The sequence below is a fragment of the Lepidochelys kempii genome, chromosome 1 (genome assembly GCF_965140265.1).
Source record: "Lepidochelys kempii isolate rLepKem1 chromosome 1, rLepKem1.hap2, whole genome shotgun sequence".
Taxonomy (NCBI): domain Eukaryota; kingdom Metazoa; phylum Chordata; order Testudines; family Cheloniidae; genus Lepidochelys; species Lepidochelys kempii.
In genome coordinates, this window is record NC_133256.1 from 261,442,435 (window position 1) to 261,468,572 (window position 26,138).

The following is a 26,138-nucleotide window of genomic DNA, read 5'->3' on the forward strand; positions in this document are numbered from 1 at the left end:
AAGAGGTGAACTCTGGTAACTCAGACCCAAGCCATTTACAGCTTTAAAAGGTCAAAACCAACAGCAGCTCATGAAGTAGCAGTAGTAGAACGAGCTATCAACATGAAGCTACGCTTAATAATCAGACTGCCATTATTTTGGACTAGCTTCAGCTTTGAAGTGCCAACACTGAAGTGCGGTGGAGAGTAGGCTTTTGGCGGTACATAAGGTGGTGGGCTTTTGGCAGTACATAAGGTTCTCTTTGGACTCCAAAGAGGATTCTTCTCTCGGCAACAATGGTGGAGCGGTACCCACTTCTGCCTCCATATGGTGCTGGGAGTCTGGGGACCAGTGGCATGCCAGAGATAGGGATGCTGGTATCAGGTATGGCTTGCTCCTAGATGGTGCTGGGGGCCCCAGTGCCAGGAAGGTTCCTGATGCACCCTGTTCCCTCCTGCTTCTGGACACTGGAGCTGGTAGGTCCCCCGCTGGGGTTGGCGGAACCAGAAGAGAGGGAAGGTCCCTAGTCACCTGAAAAGCCTGTGGGGTCAATGGCATTATCAGTCCATTAGCACCATGGTGGCTTCCTTGTGTTGATGGAGGGTCCCGCACCAGGCTCAACGCCCTCAGCGTTGGTCCGGGGGTAGAAGAGTGGCCCAGCCTGGGTCTCACTAAACTCTGTTCTCTCCACTTGCCTCTCTTCTGCACCAGCAAGTACCCTCTCTTAGTGCACTGCTTCTTATGCTTCTTCCTTAGCACTGGACATGGAGAATGGCAACAGGAAGAGCTCAATGTCAGGGGAGCACTTCACACCGATGCCAAAGTACTCTGCTCCAAATTGGAGTGGCTTGGCTCTGAGACAGGTCTGAGCGCGGCTTCCTCGGGGAGAGCCTTCAGTCTGATGTCCCCGTCTTTCTTGATGCAGGATCTGAAGTCCCAACAGATCAGGTACTTGTCCTTCACACGAGCGTTGCCTAGCCACCTTAAGCAGTTGGAGTACGGTTCACTCACGGGCATAGGCTTGCAGCCCAGGGATTGGGGCATGCCGATTCACTGGTGCGAAGATGACCCTCTACAATGGGAACTAATTATTCACACTAAATATATACACTAAAACTACTTGAACTATATACACTACAACTATGACAACCACAAATGTAGAAAAAGTCTGAAAATCACTAGCAAGAAGCCTTTCTGAAGTAAGGAGGATTGTTCCAACAACTACCATGGGTGGTAAGAAGAAACTCCGAGGGTGCGGGGCCAGCAGCACTCCTTATACCAGCGCATAAGTGTGTGGCTCCAGAGGGTGCTACAGCAGCCCAATGGATACTATTAAGGGAAAAATCTCCAGCAATGGTGCACACACCCCTAAGATGGAAGGGACATGAGCAATCACTCAAAGAAGAAAAAGTACTTTTCAAACATGGTTGCTAGGTGCCAACACCACCATTGCCATAGATTTTATGGCCAGGAAGACCATATTTTGATAATCTGTGGTGACGTCCTGCACAACACAGCCCATCCTCCTTTTAGAAGGATATTCTGTCTTGATTTAGTTACTTCAAGCAACAGAGAATCCACCAATGGCTAATTATTCTAACTTAAAATTTTGTGCCTCACTTCAAATCTGAATTTGTCGAGTTTCAACTTCCAGCCATTTGATCTTTTAATGCCTTGTATGCTAGATTAAAAAACCCTCGACTCTCTGAAATCTTCTTCCCATGAAGATAGCTAGATAGCGATCAAGTTATCTGGATCCAACCATCTCTTGGATAACCTACATGGATTGATCATTAATGTTCCACCATAAAACTGATTTTCCAGACCTTGAATTGTTCTTGTAGCTCTTTTCTGAATCATTTCCAATTTGCCTTTTTTGAAGCATGGACATGGAACTGAACACAGTAGTCCAGTAATGGTCTCACTAATGCCATACATCCCTTCCTACTCTACCCAATATTCCCCTGCGTACATTGCCTTTGCTTTTAAGTAGCTGCACTGCATTGTGAGCTCACATTCAGTTGGTTATCCACCATGACCCTGAAGTCCTTTTCTTCAAGTCACAGTTGCCCAAAATACATTTTCCCATCCTATAAGTGACTTATATTCTTTGGTCCTGCATGGATTTAGCTGCACACATGTTTGAGTAAGCCCAGCTTACTATACAATCCACATTGCTCTAAAGAACTAACCTGTCCCCATTATTTACTGCTCCACTGATTTTAGTGTCATTTACAAACTTTACCCACAATCAAGTTTCCCTCCAGATCATTGATAAAGATATTGAATACTTACTCAAGATAGTTAAATCCAAAGCAGACTGCAGAGTTACAAAGGAATCTCACAAAACTGGGTGACTGGGCAACAACATGGCAGATGATAAATGCAAAATAATGCACACTGGAAAAAAAATTCCAACTAAACATACAAAATGATGGGATCTAAATTAGCTGTCAACACTCAAAGATCTTGGAGTCATTGTGGCTAGTTCTTTGAAAACATCTGCTGAATGTACAGCGGCAGTCAAAAAAATTAACAGAATGTTAGGAACCACTAGGAAAGGCATAGATAAAACAGAAAATATCAATGCAATTATATAAATCCTTGGTATACACACTCCTTGAATACTGTGAGCAGTTCTGGTTGTCTCATCCTAAAAAAGATACATTAGAATTGGAAAAAATACTGAAAAGGGCAACAAAAATTATTAGGAGTAGCTTCCATATAAGCTTCCACATAAGGAGAGATTAAAAAGACTGGGACTGGTCACTTTGGAAAAGAGATGACTGAAGGGGGATATGATAGAGGTCTATAAAATCATGAATGGTGTGGACAAAGTGTTATTTACCCCTTAAGTCACCCAACGAAATTAATAAGCGGCAGATTTAAAACAAACCTAACGAAGTACTTTTTCACACAACACACAGTCAACCTGTGGAACTCACTGAGAGGGATGTTGTGAAAGCCAAAAGTAAAACTGGGTTAAAAAACAATTATGTAAGTTTATGGAGGATAGGGCTATCAATGGCTTCTAGCCAAGATGCTCAGGGACGCAACCCTACTCTCTGGGTGTCCCTAAACCTCTGGCTGCTAGAAGCTAGGACTAGACAATGGGATAGATCACTCAAATTGCCCTGTCTTGTTCACTCCCTCTGAAGCTCCTGGCACTGGCCACTGTCGGAAGACAGAATACTGCGCTATATGTACCACTGGTCTGACCCAGTATGGTCATTCTGATGTTCTTGTGCATAGTACTGGACCAAAAACAGATTCCTATGGGACTCCACTAGAATTACTGCCCTTGGTCTCAGATTCCCCATTTTCAATTCCTTTGAGAGCTATCAGTTAACATGTTTTTAATCCATTAAATAGGATTGATTTTGTATAGTGCAACATTTTTTAATCAGAATGTCAAGTGATATCCAGTCAAATACCATTTAGAAGTTTAAGTTACTTCAACTACCTTTGTCAATCAAGCACCCTGTCTGATCTGATGGATCAATACAGGATTGTGTATGTCACTTGGACCACTAAGGACAGAGTTCAAGACAGTTACATTGCTTTTTTCCCCACCTGATCTCAGATTGGTCATACAAGAAAACTTTGATTTTCTCAACAAGAGCTCGGTGGACAAAGGAGACAAAGCCTCCATACTTAATCTGGAAAAGCTAAAATAATCAGAATGATCGCACCCATAAGGCATGAAGGTGTATGAACCACTGTCAACTTTCTGGTATCACTCATGGCTGGTTGGTTGTTTTAAGGGCAGGAGGAGGGTTATAATAAAATATAAACTTTCATTTAAAACAAGTTACTAGCTTCCCTCATTGTAGAGAAAACCTTCCCAATGTGAACTGCAATTCTGTCCTGAATCTACAGACAGACAACCACCACCACTGCAAAATGTGATCCCCCTTATTATTCTGAAACCTAGTTGTATTCATCCTTTAAATATTGCTGTAAATGCATCACTGCCAAACATAACACACCTCTACCCAAAGGGCTCATCAACTAAAGGCACAAGTGAAAACAAGAGAGGGGAGGAGACACAGTTAGGGTTTGGCCACGAAGCTCAAATGTTTCACAGAATATATTTTGGCTGTAGTACTTTCTTAATATAGAAGTTGAGGGGAGATTATTGTTTATTAATGGGAAGGGTATTTCAGACCTATGAGGTGGTGCAGAAAGCAGCAAAGAAGGTAGTGGAAGGAGATGAAGACAAAAAAGACGAGGGTAAAATTACTGAGAACCATTAAGGTGAAGAGAAGCTTGAACTTCATACAGGAAAATAGCAGGAAGTAATGCAGAAATTCAAGAAGCAAGAGACATGGTTAAGAAAAGGAAACTGCATTTTAGATTAACTGGAGCAGGAAGATATCAGAGTCTAACAAGCTGGAGAGAAGGTTACAGTAACTATGCGGACATTCAAATGGTCATCATTCACTATTTCACATTTTGGAAAAAAAATCAAGCCAATGTAGTTACGCAATATGGCTGTATGTTCATTAATTGGAAAAGACATTCCATAGGAATAAAACTTCCAACCTTCAGCAGGTAATAGTTTAATGGAGAAAGCATCAAGTATGAAATACCTATTCTTCCAGAAACCACAGGTTCATATTCTTACAGTCAGCTCAACCAGCCCCTTATCCTTCTGAGACAGATAAATTAAGCGTCAGGCAGTTTACTTTCTGTTGATCTGTAGAGAAAACCTTAATAATCAAGCTCCTGTCTGCTTCATGAGCATTTCAGTAGATTATGTGTATTTTTACATGCATTGTACTTTAACAAAAGTGCATGTGTCGCAGAACTGAAGCCTTTAATACTTTGTGTATATCTGTACACATACATAATACATGCTTTCATTAGTTGGAGTTATATAATGTTGTATATGGTTCTCTTGATTTGTTGTGCAATAAACAGCATGTTTTAAAAAGCGTATCGCTGCCTATGACAGATAGCATATATATCCATCCCCACAACAAGTCATATGTTGTAAAATGCCACAACTGTTTAACAGAAAGTAAAGAATCTTTCTAGGTGTAACTGTAGGACTAATTTTTGGTTTAGGCAGGCAGAACGTAATTACCCTAATTGGAATTTGGCCAAATAACCAGAGCTATTGTCCCTATTCTTCAAAAAGTAGCATGGAATCTTTAACGGTGATGAGTGGTCAAGCGTTCTATTTTACATCCCATTCAAAAGCTGACACTTCTACAGCAATCCAGCACCTCACAACAGGGTACTGTGCTACTGGTACGGTAACAGCTCAGTGGGAAGAATATCATGAATTTTTTTTTTTTTTTTAAAAACACAGAAGCCTGGGTATTCTTTAATAAAAATTAATAACTGAATTTTGCTCTTATATAAATGCTTTTCATCTGTAGATCTCAAAGCAATTTACAAAAGGAGGTATCAGGTCTACCCAGCAAGCCAGTGGCAGAACCGGAAATGGAACACAAGTCCCAGTTTAGTGTTTTATCCACTAGACCACACAGTCTCCCAGAAACGAGTTGTTGGATCTCCTCTTTGGAAGTTTTTAATGCAAGTTCTGATCAGGTACGACCATTGTGGTTTACATCTGAGGAGATTACAGCATCAGATGGAAGGGGTAAAGGCCATACGGGAAAACTAAGCAAAAAAAATCATACAGCCCCAGCAAGCCCAAGTGTTCTACTACAACTAGAATGCATACCTCAGAATAAATCACTGAGAACAATAAGGGAAAATGTCAGTTTCAAGCTTGCAAGAGGATGACTAAACAGAAAGAATAAAGCTATTTTGAAAGCTGGGAGAAGGATCTTAGTGCATCTTAAAAAAATTCAAATAAACTGCTGCTTTAGGTTCTACGGATATGTTGTTAAAACACAACAAACTTTCTCAGAGCTCTCTGATCAATACCATGGGTACGCAATGGCAGTTCGTTTAAAAGGATTTCTTTGTTCACACTTTCAGAACAGACTTGGACAGCTGGCTTGCTGGCTGGTTTGTAAGTGCTACAAGTTTATGCTGGCTGGATGAGTTAATAAATAAGAGGAGGTTATTTACCTGTAACTGGAGGTTCTTTGAGATGTGTGGTCCCTATTTGTATTCCAATCATGGATGCGTGTGCAGGCCATGCACTGGAGGGTTTTTGTAGCAGTGTCCGCTGACCCATACATCATGTGTCTCCTTGTGCTCCCAGCCGAGGTTATAACAGGCCGTGCAGGTCGATGCCCGTCGAGCAGTTATTGGAATACAAATAGGGACCACACATCTTGATGAACCTCCAGTTACAGGTAAGTAACCTCTTCAAGTAGTGGTCCTTGTATTTATTCCAATCGTGGATGAGTAGCGAGCAGTAATCAGTATGGAGGTGGATACATGGATGCAGAAGGAAACGCTGTTTGCAGTACAGTACAGCACACAGCAGCGTCCACAGCCATCCACTGTGTCCTCCTCCAAAAAACAACAAGCCATATGGGTTGACGCCTCTCCAGTTCCCTCTTACCGCCACATGGCTGGAGTCAGAACCGCTGTTCCTCTGCGATCTTAGTGTTTACGCAAAGAGAACTTTTATTCTACCTCCTATATAGTTCTTTGTTGTTTTTCGTAGTGTGTAGATAGTTATAGTTTTCACTGGTTGGAATCTGATCTCCTCCTCCTCCCATGGACTGTGCCTTCCAGTCCTGGGTTTAAGAACTGTTTTTCCTGCCCTCACTCATTCTCTATGAATGACAAGCACCAACACTGTCTCTACTGCCTCAGGGAAGCCCATATTGCTGTTCGCTTTTCCCGCTGGAGAGCCTGGAGGTGCTTTCTGAAGTGAAGTTGTCGCACCTCCATAGCCATAGCCAGAACTAAAACATTCTTGGAATTTCTAAAATTAAAGATTACAATTTCTTAATTTTTTTTTTTTTAAAGATACTCTAATTCAAACAGGAATTAATTCAGGGAAGTCCTACTATGGCCAGACTAGATTATCACAATAGTCCTTTCTGGCCTTATCTATGAACCATAATCCTCTAATTCAGTGGATGGCCCCAGCATCACATCCCCTTCCTTGGTGGGGGTACCACATAGGGCAGGTGCTCCCTCAACTCCTCAATCAGGAAGAAAAAAAATGGGCCAGACTCCCCCATAAACCTCCAAATCCAGCATATGGTGCCTGTAAATCCCTTCTTACTGTGGCATAAACAAATTTCTCTTGCTGCCAGCTAATAAAGTGAGATCTGTAAGTGCTACAAGTCTTCAGCATTGCAGCACAGATTTAGGGTTCAAAGGATGCTGATGATGCTTTATGAAGGAGGCCATTACAGATGTACATAATATATCTGTTTTTACTTTTTTCTTAAAAAACAAACAAACAAAACCCTAGGACACTACATACAAAAAGCCATGTTAAAGGAATATTATTTAGGTTGCAAAGTCAAGCTCTCAAGAAGTGAGAAAAAGTCAAATGTATGGTTGTCTACTATGCAACTTTAAGTCAGCACAGTTGTGCATATGCATTACGATATAGTGTTTAATTACACGATCACAAGGTCTTTTATTTCCTACTTTCTTCAGTTCTTCTGTGCAGCAGGGATAGTAGAGGAAAGATGTGTCCCATGAATTTGGCACACAGAATTGTAAAAGCATAAACAATAGCCTATGGATAAGAGTGTGGAGAACCATATGCTAACAAAAGGTAGTTATTTACACTCCAGCTTTACTCAAATGTTAACCTGAGAACTGAAAATCTCAGACCTGAAGAGACGATTAATCTGAGAATCTGTTTTGCCCAAACCTGCCAATAACCTAATTATTCCTACTAAGTGGAACAGAATACTCTGGAAATTGTAAATTCTCTTCCCTGGTTAGTGGTACCAGAACTTCCGCAAGTCTGGCCAGGGCATATTTTCAAACTCTCTCATATGAGCAACTATGAAGCATTGTTTTTATTCATGTACAATCAAATCTTGCCCAAGCCCTTTTTACTTAGTTCATTTCCAGGATGTGTACACACTCCTGGGCTTTCATACGCCTTCTGAAAGTATTCCATAGCATAAATATTAAAATTATGCTGGTTATCCATCAATTTAACAGAGGTCATACTTGTTATTCTAACCCTACACAACTTAATTCTCATTGTACAAGTCAATCCTGGAAGAGTGGCTAGTAGATGTACTAGACACCCTTCTTTATCAGTGCCATTACAATAAAGGAAATCAAACACAGAAGGAATGGCCTCAGTTCACCAATGCTTAATTCCACTGCAATCTCCAGAAATACCATTAAGTAGTTGTAGTCCACAAAAATCTAATATATCTCTTCTCAGTATTCCAGAGAAGACAAAATCTGCTCCATTACACCACAGACGTGCCAATATATGTTGTGCTGAAAATTCCTTCCCTCCTGAACCCTAAGGTCAGTTGGAACCCTGCCCCTGTGAGGAAGCATCCCTTTCACCAGTGTGAAACCATTTCAGCATATGCATTAGAAAGATTTAGTGAAAACATGTTCACGACCAATATTCAATCACATTTATGGGAAAGGATAGTGACAAAAAGAAACTTCAAAGTAAATCACATTATGAGTCCCACAATTAAGTCTCATTAGATACATACCTGCACGCTGGCTGCTACAACTGGAGACCCTGAGGCAGAAGATGGCCTGTGTGGCGTTGACAATTGTTTAGTAGCACCCTGTGTTCCACTTCCTGCTCCCCCAGAGAGACTAGTCCTACTTGTTCCGCTTGAATTAGGGTTACTGCCCCTGCTGGCAGGTACATTCATTCCGACTCCACTCAAGTTATTTTTGCCAATAGTCCCAGAGGGAGAAGAGTTGGGCAACTTTGAAGAGGCCTGAGGGTTCTTTGCAGGCTGAAGGCCTGTGGTGCGACTAGAGGGCAGCAAATTCATTGTTGGAGACTGCCTGCTGATATTTACTCCGCTGGGCTGTTTATGAAGGGGGCTGCTACTGGAGTGACTACTCTGGGATACTAGTGCATTTGAACTGGAAGAAGTGTGTGATGTTGTGGGCCTGGAGGATGAGGTTGATTTAGATGGAAATTTAGATGATGCTGTGGGCTTGGGTGTGACAGAGGGTTTGGATGCTGTGGACTTGGGAGAGGCAGCAGGTTTAGGAGAGGCAGCCATGGAGAAGGGAGGCTTGAAACCCTGGGAAGAACCCTGCGACACCATAGTCTTGGCAAAACAGTTACTAGAGGTAGAGGTGCTGGATGTTGTCCGAGAAACTAGAGGGTGGGATACTTGAGAACCACTTCCAGATGAGGGGTTAGACAAAGGAAGGCGGTACATTACTGGCTTATCTGGACTCTTGATGACTGGGGATGAACAGGAGAGTTTGGGATTGCTACTCAGTTTCACCACTGGATTGGTCTGTGACTTACTAATAGTTGCTTGTAGAGGAGACACATATTTCTGTTGGACAGCTGAATGCTGGTGCATCTTTGTCACTTGTAATGTTGAGGAAGAACCACCTTGGCCCTCTGAAGAGGATACCACGATAGCAGCATCCTTGCACTTCTGAGAGGAGGAGGAAGTAACTGCTTGGGCCTTGGAGGAGGAAGAAATATGGGTCTGCGAAGAGGAAGCAGCTTGGATCTGGCTTGACCTCTGTAGTCCTTGCTGAAGTAGTTTGGCTGGCAAAGGTTCCAAGGAAACCTTGGGGTTTTGAATTGAAGAGCCAGCAATAAGGCCTGAAGAGATGCCCGTGTGAACTAAGTCCTGGGGCTTCTTTGGTACTGGTCCTGTGTGACCAGCGATAAGACTGGATGAATGTGGAGTCTGAGCTGGCTCTACCTTCTTTGAAGTTGCTAGAGGCAACTTACTCATGATGCTTGCTAGTTTCTCTTCTCTCAGCCCAGGGCGAGGTCTTGAGGTTGGTGTGTCTATGGTGGACCCCACGGGCAAGATCTTGGCTCCATTGTTGATAACTGCCAAAGCATCAGATATAGAATCCAGAGAAGGTGGGTGGAAAGAGAGGTCTTCATCCAGTGAGTCATCCAAACAGATGGTCTCTGGAGCTGATGTACAGATAGAGCTAGCTACTGTACTGATAGGTGCGCTGGAATTCAGTGTAGTAACACAAGCTGAAGTCACCAAAGATGTACAGGCTTTCTGCTCTTTCTTTGGACTGGAGTCCTGGTGGGGGGTTGGGGGTATGGGATAAAAATATAGAAAAACAATAGGAAGTCACAATGCCCTCTCCAAAGCAGATCAACATAACTTTATTTAGCAATGCTATCATTCTGCAAATCCAGAAGCAAAGCTCTATTGTTGTATTTTTCCTTTAAAGATTTCCTTTAACGCATTATCTGATACCTAGATGCTGCAGTACAGAATACCTTGTTCACCAGGTAATAGGGTACGGGAAGGGGAAAACATAATATTCAGTTATGAGGAACAGGTATTATGCTCTGCAAGCGATCATATTAAGAACACTGAATGTAAAAATGTGAGTTAAGTGGTAAGGCATTGGGAATGGCCTCCACGCCATCTTGATGCAAAATCCCAGATAATGACCATGCTATGAACAGGATCCAAGATCCTCGAAAAGTATTTAGGTGCCTAACTCCCATTGTTTACAATGGGAGTTAGGCACCTAAATACTTTTCGAGGATCTGGGTCAGAGTTTGTAGGAGACCTATAAAGAAACTGACATTTAGAATATGTAAGGCACTCACCCCTTAATATCTAGATATCAATAAGGTTACACATTATGGCATACTGTCCCACCTTTCTCTGCCTGCATGACTGAACACACACAGGAAGAGATGGTGCAGCAAGGAAGTGGTTCTAGAATGCAACATTTTAAAATGGGTAGTTTCAGTCAAATTCAGTCCTGTGTACATAATGTAACAAAGTGACAACATGATCTACTGTACCAGGCCGACATATTCCTGGAGTATGTTAGCAGTATACTCAGTGTTGCTCACAGGAGCAAGACCTAGAGCTGTAGTTCCACTTGGAATATGAAAGAGTAAACTGTATTATAGAGGCTTACAGAGCTAGTCTTCAGTATGCTGAAAGTTAAGGCAAATCTGAGCTACAAACATAACTACAATGGAACTCAGATGAAATACAGTCAAGCCTAGTTAGAGGCTACATCAGCTTACTACACAACTTGTCCACCCAAATATGCAAAATTTTCCAGTGCTACGACCTAATTTAAGACGAAAATGAATTCACCAAAGCACATGCATTTTTAAAAAATTTGTAATACTTTAACGCATTTAGTACCTTCTTACAGCCCATTTGAAATGGCTTTATAACTTAAAATTACAATAAAGCCAAATGGTATATTACCCACTTTAAAGCCTATGGCATAAGTCTCTAGAGTGAGTAACTGCATGTGGTGCCACCACATGCAATTAAGTGCTGTTTGAAACAAGTAACCAGTGATTTTTAATTGATATAAAACAGGATCATTAGCAATATATTCATGATAAATGGTTTAGTATGTGAACAAAGATTGCATTGTGCAAACTGATGTTAACTGGATTCCACCATATTTCCTCCTTGTCAACAGAGCCATTAAGCCAAACACTTGAGAGGCCACAACGAACAGGAGGCAGATTTTTTAAAAATGTGCATATGCTCTTTTAGGGAGGTTACCAAATGGGTCCACTCAAAGAACCTGGATCAAGTGTGTGATAAAAAGAGCTGGTCAAAAAATGGAATTTCTAGCCCATAGGAAATTCTGAGATTCCAAAATTTGATTTAATCCCAAATTGGGATGAAAAATTGAAATCTCAGTATTTTTTGAGAAATGAAATATTCTGAAATATTTCAGTTTGATCTTACTGAAATTATACATTTCATTTTTACTTTGTTTTGACTTTCATGTATAATTTATGTCAAAACAGACTTGTTATATATTATAATTCATAATATAATAAGTTGAAACAAAATTTTGACCTTAATGTTAAGTTTCATTTTCTGTAGAAAATTTCGACAAAATCAATGTTCCCATGAAACATTTTGATTTCATGAAGTCAGCATTTTCTGACGGAAAACTGTTCCCTTGGAAGGTTTTCAACCAGTTCTAGTGATTTAGCTATGGAAAAAGGTTTTGTTTGTTTGTTTGTTTTTAACATGCACCATGTTCAACATCACTTCCTGAACATTTGTATGGGTGGCTACAATATTTACCTTCACTTTGGGTTTAGGTGCCAAAATCACCTTCTTCTTTGCCCTAAAGCAGAGGAGAGAGAGAGAGAGAGACACACACACACAAATCAAGAGAAAAGACAGAGGGTTAGTCATTCTAATTCTAAAAGACATAATCATCAGAGCAGTAAGTTCACAGGACCACAGAAGACTGTTCCTCCCCCAATCTAAACTGCAAAAGTCCCTGAGACAAAAGTTCAGTTAAGGATGGGACGGAATGGGCAAAAAGGAGGAAGTAGAGATGATATGTAGTGCAATATCATGCTTGTCATGCTTCCCTGTGCTTCCTTAGATACATCTAATATGCTTGCTGACTATTAATTCTGCCTCATAAATACCAAGTTAAAAGAGACTCATTTTGCCCTTTTGAGGCAGAGAATATTTTTATTCCAAATTATAATAGAGACTACACAGTTTAATGTAAACTCATATTTCAGCCTATTTCAGTCACAACTGTGTTTGCCTACTTGGTAGCAGGTATAACTTTGTGCAATCTGGAGTGATCTATGATAGTTATACCCGTAGCTGAATGCCTGTACTGCTCCACAGGTGTGGCAGTTGGGAGAAGTAATTGACCAATGTGCAATCTTCCTCACACGATTAAGGAAACTGTTCCATGCAAATTAGATATACAGTAAAGGTGGCGATTGGTTGAGTTATCACTGATATCACAATGGTCTAGAACTCTTGATGTGGCATAGATACATACTTTGCTGTTACATGAGTTTAGTTGTAAGTCAAAATGACTGAAAACTTGTGAATTGGATGGTAATAGACTGCAAGTCCTAATGATGATTGAACCTGGTGATAATCTGAATAAAAAGAACTCTCAAACATGCTTGTAGCAGTTTGTCACTTTATATTGTCACTTTGAAGCCTAATGTCCGAGGCAACCATGAAATCTTATTACATAGATAAAAGTTCCTCATACACCTGCTATTAGATTTGAGAACAACCTATGGCATCTGGGTGCCCTGAATGTTTTCACATCTGTATTTTGTTATCAAACCATACAGGAAAAATAAATATTAAAAAGGACAAAAGAGCAATAAAGACTGAACTTCTGTCTGATTAGCTTATAAAATGGCAAAATGTCGATAATTAACTTTTGGAACTCTGTGATATTATTGAGGCAACCAGTTTAGTAAGATGCAAAAAAGTTTAAACATTTAAATGAATATGAATAGCATCTGCCGTTATACCAGCTCGAACAACAATAAGGGCTAACAACAATCCTCAGATGCAAACTCTGAGGAGTACCATACTCCCACCTGCATCCTCCTCCACACACATACCTTTGCCCTTCCATTTCCTCAAAAGTATTAAATAGTTTAGTGCATTGTACTGTTTTTATGCCCTGCTCTGAAACAGGATACTATACTTGATGGACCATTAGTCTGTTATTTGTAAGATTAACATAGAATTTTATTTATTTATTTTTGCTTATTACAGGAGTTACAATTTGCTTGGTGCTCAAAGTTATAAATGACTATTCCAGTTCTGTCTGAACTACAATGAGTTCTCACAGACAAGAGCAGCAGTGTTTGAGGGTTAGGGAAGGTAGAGTTTCACTCAAATCAGAGTGGATATCTTAGTAGATGCGTTTTTGTGGAGTGAAGAGAGAAAGAGTGAAAGAAATGCCCACATGCTATAATACCTATTTGCCAAGGGTGGTGTGAAGTTTAGGATTCATAAATCACTGTGAAATCCTTGGATGAAAGGCATTATACCAGTATTAATATCTGTTTCAGCTGTTTAACCACTTCACACTTGAATTACGCAAACCACAGTGCCTCAAGAACACCAAAGTGGTAGGTCAGAGAGTTAAATCATTAAAAGACAAAATCCCATTGTATTCTAAAGCTCCTCAAGCAAAACAAACGAACAGCAGGAGGTAGAAGCAGTGAAAATAAGCCAGAATCAGTCTGAACTCCTAAGAAATAGAGCAACACACAAGGCTCACCACAGCTACCCAGACAACTGAAGCACAAGGAAGGGATACCAGCAGGTGCCAGCTTTGTACTCACGGAGCAGAAGTGAGATGATTGTGAACACTTCGGCTTTCTTTAAAGAGCATCCTGAAAGAGAGGGAGGGAGAAAGAGAAAGACATACAGTGATTCTACATGAGCAACTATGACATGGTTACTCGCAACTCATCTACTACTGGATTTTCAGATAGGCCATTTGTTTATCTGCCCCCTAAGCACGAAACAAGCAATTTATTTGTACAGTTGTCTTGGTATAGTTAAAAACAAACAGTCATCCATGAACGGAAGCATGCTGCAAAACAGATTATAATTCACATTCGATATAGATAACTACTGAGCTGGCAGAAAGCAATGTAGACAAATATTACCTTCAATGGGATAGAAGTATTGTATTTTAAAATGTCCCCCTCCCCTTGCCAAGGCTCTCAGTGCAACGTACAACCAAAAAATCCCATCAATACTTCAACACATTGTAATGGAGTAACACCATGGTCCTTGATTTAAATTAATTTTTGGCACTGCAAGGGTCTACACACCATAGTTTCCTTACCATGGGGGAGGAGGAAAGCAGAATCCAAAAGACATGCTAGCTCCCAAACATCTCAGCATCACGTACAGAATACCAAAAAATTGCTACTCACAATTACATCACTTAGGCTGCTTCGACATGGTCAAAAATTCACCAATGGAATCAACAAGTACAGCTCTACCAATGAGAGCAACAGTGGATGTTTTAATGTAGATAGGGTTCAGGTGTTATTATCTTGTCATCAGATCCTACTCTGAGATGGGTTGAACAACATGGTGGTAAAAATGCCTACATGCTGTCTACACTAGAACTTCCACTGATGCTACCATTGATGGAGCTGCATCAGTGGTGAATTACAGTCCCTCCTCCTTCCCGTCCCGTCCCGTCCCCCCAGGCAAGGCATTTACACTAGGATAACGAAGCATTCTTCTGTATGGCTTCTATCAGGCAACTCACCCACCATTTCACCTAATCCTCAACAGCTGTCTAGAGCTGTGTGTGTAGAGGCACACCACAGCAGAAAAACATGTTTCCTAGTATATAAGAAGCATTGTAGCATGAGGCAGGTCCAAGAGCAGATCATCATACATCCCATAAGAAAACTCAAATCCCATACAAAAACTCACCCAAGTGTCTTTTCATTACAACTCCAAACCTCTTCCCTTCCTCAATTCCATTGTTAATTCTTTTGACTCCATTCTCTCGGCTGCTCTCTAGTCCTACGCTCCCTTTTACTTCCATCAATTTTACTAGTCTTCAACCTTGTCTCACATCCCATCTACTGTTCCTGCTCCCAAGCCACTGAACGCCTATAAAGAAAATCCAGGGAGAATATGAATGTCCTCCTCTACAAATTTGTTTTGTTCTGCTTAATTACTACTATCGTATTCAAACAGTTTTATCTCTCCTCATTCTCCTTCCTGTGCACTTTCTTTACCTTAAGATCCTTTCCTCAACTGAGACACACCAACCACCATCAACCTGGAATCTGGGGTGGAAATTACAACGTTCTCAAGATGCAAAGTAATGGGTCTATATTAAAGGAACTGAAATTAGAGGCAATACTCAAATGACAGGGCAGCATAAATTCTAAAGCAAAAAATGAACTGGAAATATTGAATTTTCTGAACAAAAATACTGTGCTCAACAATATATAAAAGTTTAAGCTAACGAGAACATTCAGTTTAAGACACTCAAAAAGAACTCTATGCAGTTCAAAGAACATGCACAGGCTGCAGCAGGGCTCCCATAACAGCTATGCTAGTACACTCAGCAAAAGCTAACTGCAAAATCCCCTCCAAGAAAGATGAAAGCCTCACAACAATGAAAAAAACCACTTTCTCCACCCCCCACCCACAACATACAATGCGGGTAGGGATGGTGGGGTTTCCAGATGAAGAAAAAAAGCTATCAGTAAACTGAATGTTTATCAAGTATATTTTACATTCATATAATGCCTTTCATCCTGAAAGATCCCAAAGCACTTCATCTATACACATGCACACCAATGAAATATAACCCCTGTGGGGGAGAAAGGCAGATGGCATATAAACACAGCACATCACATGACAGTGGGAGCGGGTAGGGGAGCGGTGACAGGTTTTGGCCAGTGACACTGGGGCAACCTACTAACCAAATGCCAGGAGATCTTTAGTGTCCAGGCAGAATAGACGAAACATTGATTTGAATGTTTCCTCTGACAGTCTCCCTGAAGCAGTAAACTACATGGAATTCAATGTATTATTTAGTTCATAAGAGCAAAGAACTGAGCTGAACCTGTCATTCCACAGAATCTAGATATTTCAGACCTCTTGTTTATATCCTCAAACCATTCTCATCTGGAATGTTACATGCTTATCCACCTATCCATGATTCAACATAAAGTGCCTCATTAATTTTCAGTTTATATAGTTCCTGCCATTGAACAAACACCAATCCAAAGCCAAAAAATGGCATAAATAATGGAACATACCAAGTATAATTACAAACACATCAAATAGGCAGGCTGGTTAATAAAAGAGATACTCCACATGTTAAGTGCTAATTGCTTATTTACACCACAGTATATGGTTTGTAAGAGGTCATCTTCACCATTGTCAGACAACAGGAACCCTCCCTCCCCCCACTTCTTCCTTCCTATGTACACCTTTAGATTAAAAGGTTCCATGGACAGCTTTCTGAATATAAAGGACTACAAAGTACTCTCCTTGGAGTCTGCTGATGCCCATTCTTACTTAAAGAAAAAAGTTTCTGTAAAAAGTTATATTGAAATTTCTTCCTCTTCCTAGTCACTATGTATAGCCTTGCCAATATTCCAGAAATTGTACAGATAGATATTTATCTTCCAGGGCAGTAGCAAATTGCACAATTTTATCTCCTACACAGCTGAATCAAATTTTTGTTGGCACAAATTTGTTTACTATACCCATTAGAATATACTATAGCTTGACTGCTGACCAGTCCACCAGATGTAGTAAAAAATCTCTGGCCAGCATCACCCCAAAACCTTATTTGCATGCACCCTCCTCTCCCCCTAAAATTATATTTTATAGCTCAATTAACTGAAATGCAAGCCAATCAGAATGTTATGTATCAAAAATGGTACAACATTCAAAAGTCAAGCTGTCACACCAGTATGAATCACACATAATAATGATCAAGTCTACATTAGTTATTCTGTTTCTTATAATGTCACTGCAATGGAACATGCGTTACAAGATCAATTTCTCCTGTTTTGCCTTAGCTTCTTTTTTCCACGGACTGGTAAGTATAGCATGCAACTGGGAGTCAAGAGACTTAAGTTCTCTTCTTGTCTCTTTCACTGGCTTGCTGCAAAACCTTTGGCAAGTCACTTAGCATTTCTGTGCCTCAGTTTCCCCATCAATAAAATATGGGGATTGCCTATTTCACAAGGGTGCTTATTAATGTTTAGAAAACAGATTTTTGGACAGAAATACAAGTGCATTCCCATAACGACAGCCATATATACCTGTCTTTGGATCTTGTCTATTTTGGGTATTTGGTCATCTTTCTGAACTGCATTACAACCTCACATTTCAGTGAAGGAGCTATGCCACACCAGAGTATTTTCATTCCTCTACGGCCCCTCAGACTGATGGACTGTTTCCTGCTAACTGGTGTAAAGAAATGCTCAACTTTCCCTTATAGGAGTGTTGGAAGAAATCGATCAGCTCAGCAACTGCTATTATCATCCGTGTTAACTGGCTTTAGACTGCTTTACTTATATAAACTTGGCTGCCTCTTATGCTCAGAGACCACCCTGGTTCCATCTGTGGGAGCTGAAGCAGCTGGGGGCAGAGATTAGAGATGATGGCAGGGAAGCATCCTGAAGTCAGATTATTTCCTGTACAAGGAATTCATGGGGTATACATAAAAGATAGGACTGAACAAAAATGATCTTTATCCTCAGAGACAGACACACCATGAACTCTTGTGTCTAGTTAGTGGTTCCTACAGTCAAGTATGCTATGTTCTTTGTAGATAGGACTGGCTTCAGGCTGGTCTTTCTGTATTCTCTGATTGCATCATTTCTTCCTGTCTCAGAGTAGCAGCCATGTTAGTCTGTATTCACAAAAAGAAAAGGAGTACTTGTGGCACCTTAGAGACTAACAAATTTATTTGAGCATAAGCTTTTGTGAGCTACAGCTCACTTCATCGGATGCATTTTCCACTGACTGCATCCGATGAAGTGAGCTGTAGCTCACAAAAGCTTATGCTCAAATAAATTTGTTAGTCTCTAAGGTGCCACAAGTACTCCATTTTTTCCTTTGTACATGTTGGGAAGCTGGGGATACCTGTGGTCTTCTGGGCTCATTAAGACTTACCATTGAGAACTATGACCATCATTCAACCTGGCTAGCCTTAGCAAATAGTCTGAATATGATACCATCATCAACAAAATGCTTAATTATGGGTGCTGGTCACCCTCAAACACATAGAGGCCCACCCCCTCCTCAAAAAGGTACCATTTGATGCTGGAGTGACAGTCAACCACCCAATCTGATTTGTCTATTTTGGCTGTTGAGAAAACAGCTATTCAGGTTTATAGGTAAACTTAAAATTAACAACCTGGGTAGATTGGTCCATTCTTTTTCTGGAACTGAAACCATGATTGAGAGTATTCTGCTGGTTTTAGAGCAGGGTCAGATGGGCATGCTGGACCTCTCAGCAATTTTGATATGACTGAAAGTAGGCTGTTTTGTGACTAAATCTTTGTTGATGTGTTCTAAAACTACCCAGGAGTGGGTGCAGGTCATATTTAATAGTGATGGAAAACTGTCATGTCTGATTTGATAGGACACATCCCTGATGTATATCACATATCTTCCACATTTTTCAGTATACATGAGCTCTCTTGGTGAAATAGCCTCTAAATGCAGGATACAATTGGGTCAGCATGTGGATATATAATTATGTATGTCTTTCTCTGTAGACTCAGCAAGCTATTTTTCTGTCACGTAATTACCAGATGAATATATAAAACTGCTTAGTCCTTAACTCTGATAAAACAGAAATCTTGTTGTTGGGAAGAAGTAATTGAGATGAGACGACTCTTCTCCTATGTAGCCCCACTTGTTGAGACCACTCATCTGGAAGTAGTAAGATTAAAAATCTTGAAGACACTTTTCAAACATTCATTGCATCGAAAGCCATATGTCAGAAGTGGTACAATGTTTTCAGTAGCAAAGTTTGCACAGGTTTCGCTTTAATTTATGCTAGGATGACCTTGCAACAGTACTCCGGTACTTAATTTTCCTCACCAATAATCTCTCCTGACCCTCTCTTACCTAAACTGTTGTCCTGTGTCTTGTCTATCTTAGACTGTAAACACTCCTGGACAGGGCATGTGCTTCACTGTTTGTAGAGTCAGATATATTTACAGCAGTATATAAATAATAAACACATTAATAATAGTAATAGACAGGTTTCAGAGTAGCAGCCGTATTAGTCTGTATCTGCAAAAAGAAAAGGAGTACTTGTGGCACCTTAGAGGCTAACAAATTTATTTGAGCATAAGCTTTCGTGAGCTACAGCTCACTTCATTGGGTGTATTTTCCACTGAATGCATCCAATGAAGTGAGCTATAGCTCACGAAAGCTTATGCTCAAATAAATTTGTTAGTCTCTAAGGTGCCACAAGTCCTCCTTTTTTCTTTTTTTTAGTAATAATAGACATACCCATGTAAACATGAAAGTTTTTATCCATTAGCACATTTACTCACTAATTTAAGAAAATCATTACATCCTCCCTTGTATTCTTTACATTGGCTGCTTATGCGATGGTAGACAAGTTAGAATAGGGGTGGGCAAACTTTTTGGCCCAAGAGCCACATCGGGGTTGCAAAACTATATGGAGGGCCAGGTAGGGAACGCTGTGTCTCCCCAAACAGTCTGACCCCCACCCCCTATCCACCCCCTCCCACTTCCTACCCCCTGACTGCCCCCCCCTCAGAACTCCCGACCCTTCCAAACCCCCCTGCTCCTTGTCCCCTGACTGCCCCAACCCCTATCCACACCCCCGCCCTCTGACAGGCCCCCTGGGACTCCCACGCCTATCCAATGCCCCCTTCTCCCTGACTGCCCTGCCCCCTTTCCACACCCTTGCCCCCTAATGGGCCCCCTGGGACTCCCACACCTACCCAGGCCCCCTGTTCCCCATTCCCTGACTGCTCCCTGCTTCCTTACCATGCTGGAGCCAGCCACGCCGCCATGCTGCACGGCAGGAGTGGCGGGCCAGAGCACCGGTGGTGCAATGTGCTGAGGCTGCGGGGGAGGGGGTACAGCGGGGGAGGGGCCGGGGACTAGCCTCCCCAGCTGGGAGCTAAGGGGCCGGGCAGGACGGTCCCACAGGCTGGATGTGGCCCGCGGGTTTTCCCTACTCTGGGTTATAAGCTAGTTAGTTGGTTACTTATTTTTTTCAGTCATAAGTAGTGTTGGCTTTTGGCTACACTTAGGACCTCCTTGAGTCTCAGATCATCACCCAAACTCTGACACCACCCACCTTTTAGAACTCCAACTATTATGTTTAAGCATGGCAGAATTCATATTTTAAAATAATTTTGATGGATAATATTGATGTTTACTTTTAAGCTTTTTACAAATATTTTTATCAATATTCACAGTTGCAGAAAGTATGGGGTGGGGTGTCAGTTATTTAACGAGAGTAAATGATGAGATTCAAAGGGTTAAAGCATTATCAATGTTAAAACAAATTGTCAACATCACATGTCAAAATATACAAAGTATATATCCTTAAATCAACAAAACATATATGTTTTTATTTTTCACTTGCTAGTCCATTTGTAATAAGCCTAATTCTGAAATCTAAATAACTGGATTTTAACTCTAAAAAGTTCTCATGCAGCATTTTTCTTACTTTTCCGATCTGTAAATTTTCATCATCTATGGAAATATTTTTCATTTTCTGTATGTATGGTGAAATCAACATTTATTCACAAAAATCTTATCCTTCCAAGACTAGTTATGTCTTAGAATTCGCAGGCAATTATGCCTTTTCTGCGATGGGCCCTAAAGTATGGAATTTACTCACCTCTTTACCATCTGACTCTGTTTATCTCTTCCTATTTTTAGAGAACACCATAGGACTTTATTTCAAACTTGCATTTTAGCCTCATTATTACCATCCCTTTTCCCTTCTGCATGGTACTTGGTTCATTGGTTTATTTGAATTTTAACAAGATTAAGAAATTGTTGTACTTTGGATGATGTGCAATGACATAAGTGCCTTAGCAGGGGACAGTTTAGAAATAAAAGTACAAAGGATTATTAATAAAATGTTCTGTGCACTCTCGCTATAATATGAGATCACTGACCTATTAAAACCATAATCTAGTCACACATTAAATTGGTCAGAGATTACACAGACAGCGCTACTTCCTATATCACCCTAAACATCACAGGAGAAGTCTCCCCAGCAATCACCCCATAATTTCCTGTATATCTCCAAAAAGATGCGCCTTGGACCATGCTCTGAAGGTTAGTAAACTCAACCTCTGGCAGACCAACAGAGAGAATAACTCTCCACTAAAAGCACTCTTCTGTATTTACACAGAATCTTGAGGGCTGGAAGAAACAAATTAATTTGTAAAATCTGTCAATCTTCCTACAACTCTGTTCCAATTCAGCTGGCACAGTTTAAAGCACAGCTGGTAACTTTACATGACCTTCACTACTTTAACAAGGTAATGCGAAAGATGCCTGCCAGCCACCCTTTAAAGTGACAATGTCACGTAGTATGGCACAATATTTAAGTATATTTAGAAGAGATTTACAGAACATAATTGAAATATTTTTAGGAACATTTCATTTCAATTAGGAGATGTGTTACCAAAACATTCCCCTTAAGGGAACCTAAATATTATAGCATCATGTTAGTATAAAAGAGCAAAGGAGAAAACCTGAAGTAGCTACATTGTTCAAACCAGGTGAAATGCAAAAAAATAAACTGCACCAGTAATGAACGTTAGATGTTTTTAAACTTTCAGTTTCAATGACATAAAATGTTATCAGTAATAGGATATATACAGTATTTTAAAATTATGACAGTGTCCCTTTATACCAACTGTCTGTAGAAACATGTCACCCTAAGTGAGACTCAAGAAGCTGTTACACGGTGGCAATCAGAGATACTAAGCAAGTATCTTACCTAGCCTGCATCCAGCCTTTAGGCCAGAGTGGTTTCACCTCTGTCTCCATAAAGGTCTTGAGGTAATCCTCAGGAGACTGACTTCTATTTGGCTCTAGCTCATAGCATCCCAGCTTGATCTTGACAAGGTTACACAACAAAGCCCTATTGAGAAAGAGAGAGAAGCCAGGCATGAACCATTCAATGGACTGCAAAAGTCAATTTGAACGCTCAGCAGAAAGACTGAGGAATGGAAGAGTTGTTGCCATGTAATGGGCTGTTCACTGCACTCTGTGAAAAGAGCTCACGAGTCTCAGTCCACTTTTGTAGGAAAGATGCTAATATAAAAGACAACCATTGTAACTGGCATTGATGACCCACCTCTCCACTTCCCTCTTAATTCCCTCCAGGCTTTATGACTAAGGCTACGTTTTAGTCCCGGATATTTTGAGTAAAAAAAGTCATGGACAGGTCACGGGCAGTAAAACTTTCACAGCCCGTGACCTGTCCATGACTTGTACTATATACCCCTAACTAAAACTTGGGCCGGGGGCTGCAGCGGGTGCTGGGGGAGGGTAGTCCAGGACCGCCACAGGTGCTGGGGGGGCGGGAGGGAGGCGGGGGCGGGCAGCACATGCCCTGGGAACCCTGCTGGTGCCAAGAGGGAAGGATTGGTGGGGCTGGCAGACTCCCTACCTGGCTCCGTGCAGCTCCCTGGAAGCAGCCAGCCTGTCCCTGCAGCTCATAGGGGGAGGGAAGGCCGGGAGGGGCTCCACACGCTGGCCCTGCCGCGAGCTCTGGCTCTGCAGCTCCCACTGGCTGGGGACCGCAGTCAGTGGGAGTTGCAGGGGCGGTGCCTGCAGACAGGGGCGGTGCACAAAGCCCCCTGACCCCTCCGCCTAGGAGCTGCAGGGACATGCCGGCAGCTTCCAGGGAGCCCCCACAAAGTAAGTGCCACTCTGCACCCCAACCCTCTGCCCCAGCCCTGAGCCCCCTCCCACACCTAAACTGCTGCTGCTGGGGGTGGAGGGACCGCAGTAGCCCAAGATTACCCCAACAGCAGCTGGTGCAACTGGCCTAGGGGCTGCCTGATCTGCTCAGGCAACCCTGGAGTGCCACTGCAGAAGTCATGGACTCCGTGACAGATATGCAGCCTGACTTATGACTGACTGCCTCTGTGCCCTCCAATTCTTGACATGTCCTCTTTTATATGGCATCCCCATGTCTGGAACGTTCTCCCTCACCTGGTCTGTCATGGCTCCAATTTCTTCTTAGAACAGAGGATGCCTAAAACTCTATTGATACACCGTATTCCACATCACAGTACATTATTTATTGAGACCACAAGCTCATTTGCGCAGGGACCTTGTCTTTTTACTGTCACTGAAGCACCTGACATTGAGCTATACCAAAAAAATTGCCTTTTTAGGCCTTGGTGGACAGACTGAATGAATGGGACAAAAACTGAACTCCCTTCTTGACTCTACAGGTAGTCTCTCTAGGCCAGCTTGTGATATATTGGCCACAGATGTAGATGGGCAAAGACCTCATCAGTGTCCAAGAGCTGCAAATCCAGCACTTTTCACTAGTGCTAGTTTCTGCTCTGAAGTGAATTTAAGTCTTGCCTAAACTGGGATATTTTTACCTTTTTAAATACTGATTTAGTGAAATCCATTTGCTAAAAAAACCAAACAATTTTCAGTAACTGTTAAATTTCCTGGAGTAAACAAGTCATCATTATGTCAGGTGAGGTTCTGTGCTGTCCAAAATCAAAACAGTGCTATGTGATGCAGCCCACCCCCAGCACATCCTCTTATATTAAAGTTTTTAAGGTAAGTCCTTGGGATGCAGCTTTTCAACTGTCTTCTGAAATTCCTACATCAGGGATATCCTCCCTTTGGCTGGATACAGGATTTTACGCATGGCCTTTTATACTGCTCCAGCATTTTTATGTGGTATAAAGAGACTGGAGTGGGGATTCAGGTCTCCCACCCCTCAAGTTTCAGAAACAAAGCTGCATGGGAAACTGAGATGCCTTCCTTCATACCTATCTTTTTTTATAAAGCCATATTGCACCTGTCCCTTTCCAAATCTCTATCAAGTCTGTTTCTGACTGGGATTGTTTACTAGATGGTGCTGTGGCTCAGTGTCCACACAGGTGTGTTAAAAAACTTGTGCAAGGTGAAAAAGGGGAATGTTATGTCACACCTCACTGTATCATCCCAATGGAATTTCTTTCTTGGCCCAATAATCCTCTTTCCTGGCTTCTCATCATCATCTTCCTCTGACCCATTTTTCTCTCGTTCATCTTCTGCTTGCAATCTAGAACAAATTTTTTGTGAGAGAATTAGGACTTAAAGACACAGACACATGGTGTATTCCCCTTAGAAAGGCACGAATTCTCTCTTACCAGGCTGTAAAAATAGGGGCGCAGCCCTCAGGTTCTCATTATACCGTTCCCAAAGAGGCAAACATTTGACCCTCCCACTCCATCTCTCCATGTGACTCGCACAACCTCTGGCTGCCAGGGCAAGTTGTGTAGACTCCTTCAGGACTGCTCACTGTCAGTCTAGTGCTGTGAATGTGATGACAGATGGAGGATTGGTCCTGCTTTGACCAGGGGGTTGGACTAGATGACCTCCTGAGGTCCCTTCTAACCCTGATATTCTATGATTCTAGTCTATGATTCTATGATGCTCACCAGTCAATTCTTACTCCTATACCAAAACCCAAGCCCAAATCAGTTTCCCTCATGCAGTGAAGAGATAAGAGTTTTAATAATCAGGACAAAAATAATCAAGAACATAAAAAAATACATCTCAATTCCATCTTCTTCTTGTTTCCCACTCTTTATATGTTACAGCCTCCTTTTCCTCCTGTCCTTAAGATCTTACCTCAAAGTCACTTAATGAGACTTCTTTTCAGAGTTAGTGGATAGTGTTACTTAATTAGCTGAAGGAATCAAAGAGTACTTTGCACTGTCCCAATTTCCCTTTACACCCCTATATGCATATGGTCTGAGTACACTGCCTTTGCAGTATTTATACCCCAGAATTGAGAAACATGGAAATTTAACCCATGTTTCCTGTATGAATCCCCTGGCCAAATACAAATATCCCGACTTCAAAAGTACGCACTTTGCATTCTTGGCTTGATTGCGAGCCTGACAGTCCTCCTGATACTTGAATAGTTGTTCAGGCATGACATTGCTGACAGCCAGTCTCAGCTTTTGCAGTGGATCCCTCAAACGGTCATCCTGGGAAGAGGCAACAACACCAAAGTAATCTTGGTACATGCACTGCAAAGGACATACCCAACATGTTTTATGAGCTGCTGCTCAGAGACTGCAATCAGACCTTAACAGTGATTTCTAATCAATATTCCCATCAAAACGTATGGAAACTTTAGAAACAGTTCAAGCAGTACCTGCTTATTGGTAGTAACAAAAAAGCATGGGAAATTCCAACATGGTTCTCTAAAATGGCACTGAACTACCACATTTTGGTTAACAATGATACAAAACAATGGTATACTGTTTAATTGCTAATACAGCTGAGATGTTCTTGAAACCGAAAGACCAAAAAAAAGGCAAATATCTAGAAAGAAAAACATTTCTATCTTTATGCATTTCTCACAGCATTACTTCTTGGTCTCTTCAGAGGACCCTTTTTACCAAAAAGGGGCTAAAAGTGTTTGATAGAAAAGAAAGAAAAATGGACTGAAGTGGGTACCAACACTTGCTAGTAAGTAATTTAAAATTAAAGTGGCCAAAAATTCCCAGTTGTATACAAGCCATTCGGGCAATATGCAAGACTGCCAAA

The 26,138-nt window shown here is 41.4% G+C and overlaps 1 protein-coding gene across 4 annotated transcripts in view; it reads right to left on the bottom strand.

Annotated features, from left to right (window-relative positions):
• The window catches only part of UBN2 (ubinuclein 2), a 103,234-nt gene that overhangs the window by 10,564 nt on the left and 66,532 nt on the right, over positions 1-26,138 (bottom strand). For all 4 annotated transcript variants that reach the window (XM_073327286.1, XM_073327287.1, XM_073327285.1 and 1 more), the window contains 6 exons: positions 25,455-25,573; positions 24,526-24,639; positions 22,339-22,482; positions 14,162-14,212; positions 12,117-12,159; positions 8,568-10,106 (listed from right to left, as the gene is read on the bottom strand). In XM_073327286.1, coding sequence (XP_073183387.1) covers positions 8,568-10,106; positions 12,117-12,159; positions 14,162-14,212; positions 22,339-22,482; positions 24,526-24,639; positions 25,455-25,573 — 2,010 coding nt within the window. The remainder of the gene's footprint in view (positions 1-8,567; positions 10,107-12,116; positions 12,160-14,161; positions 14,213-22,338; positions 22,483-24,525; positions 24,640-25,454; positions 25,574-26,138) is intronic.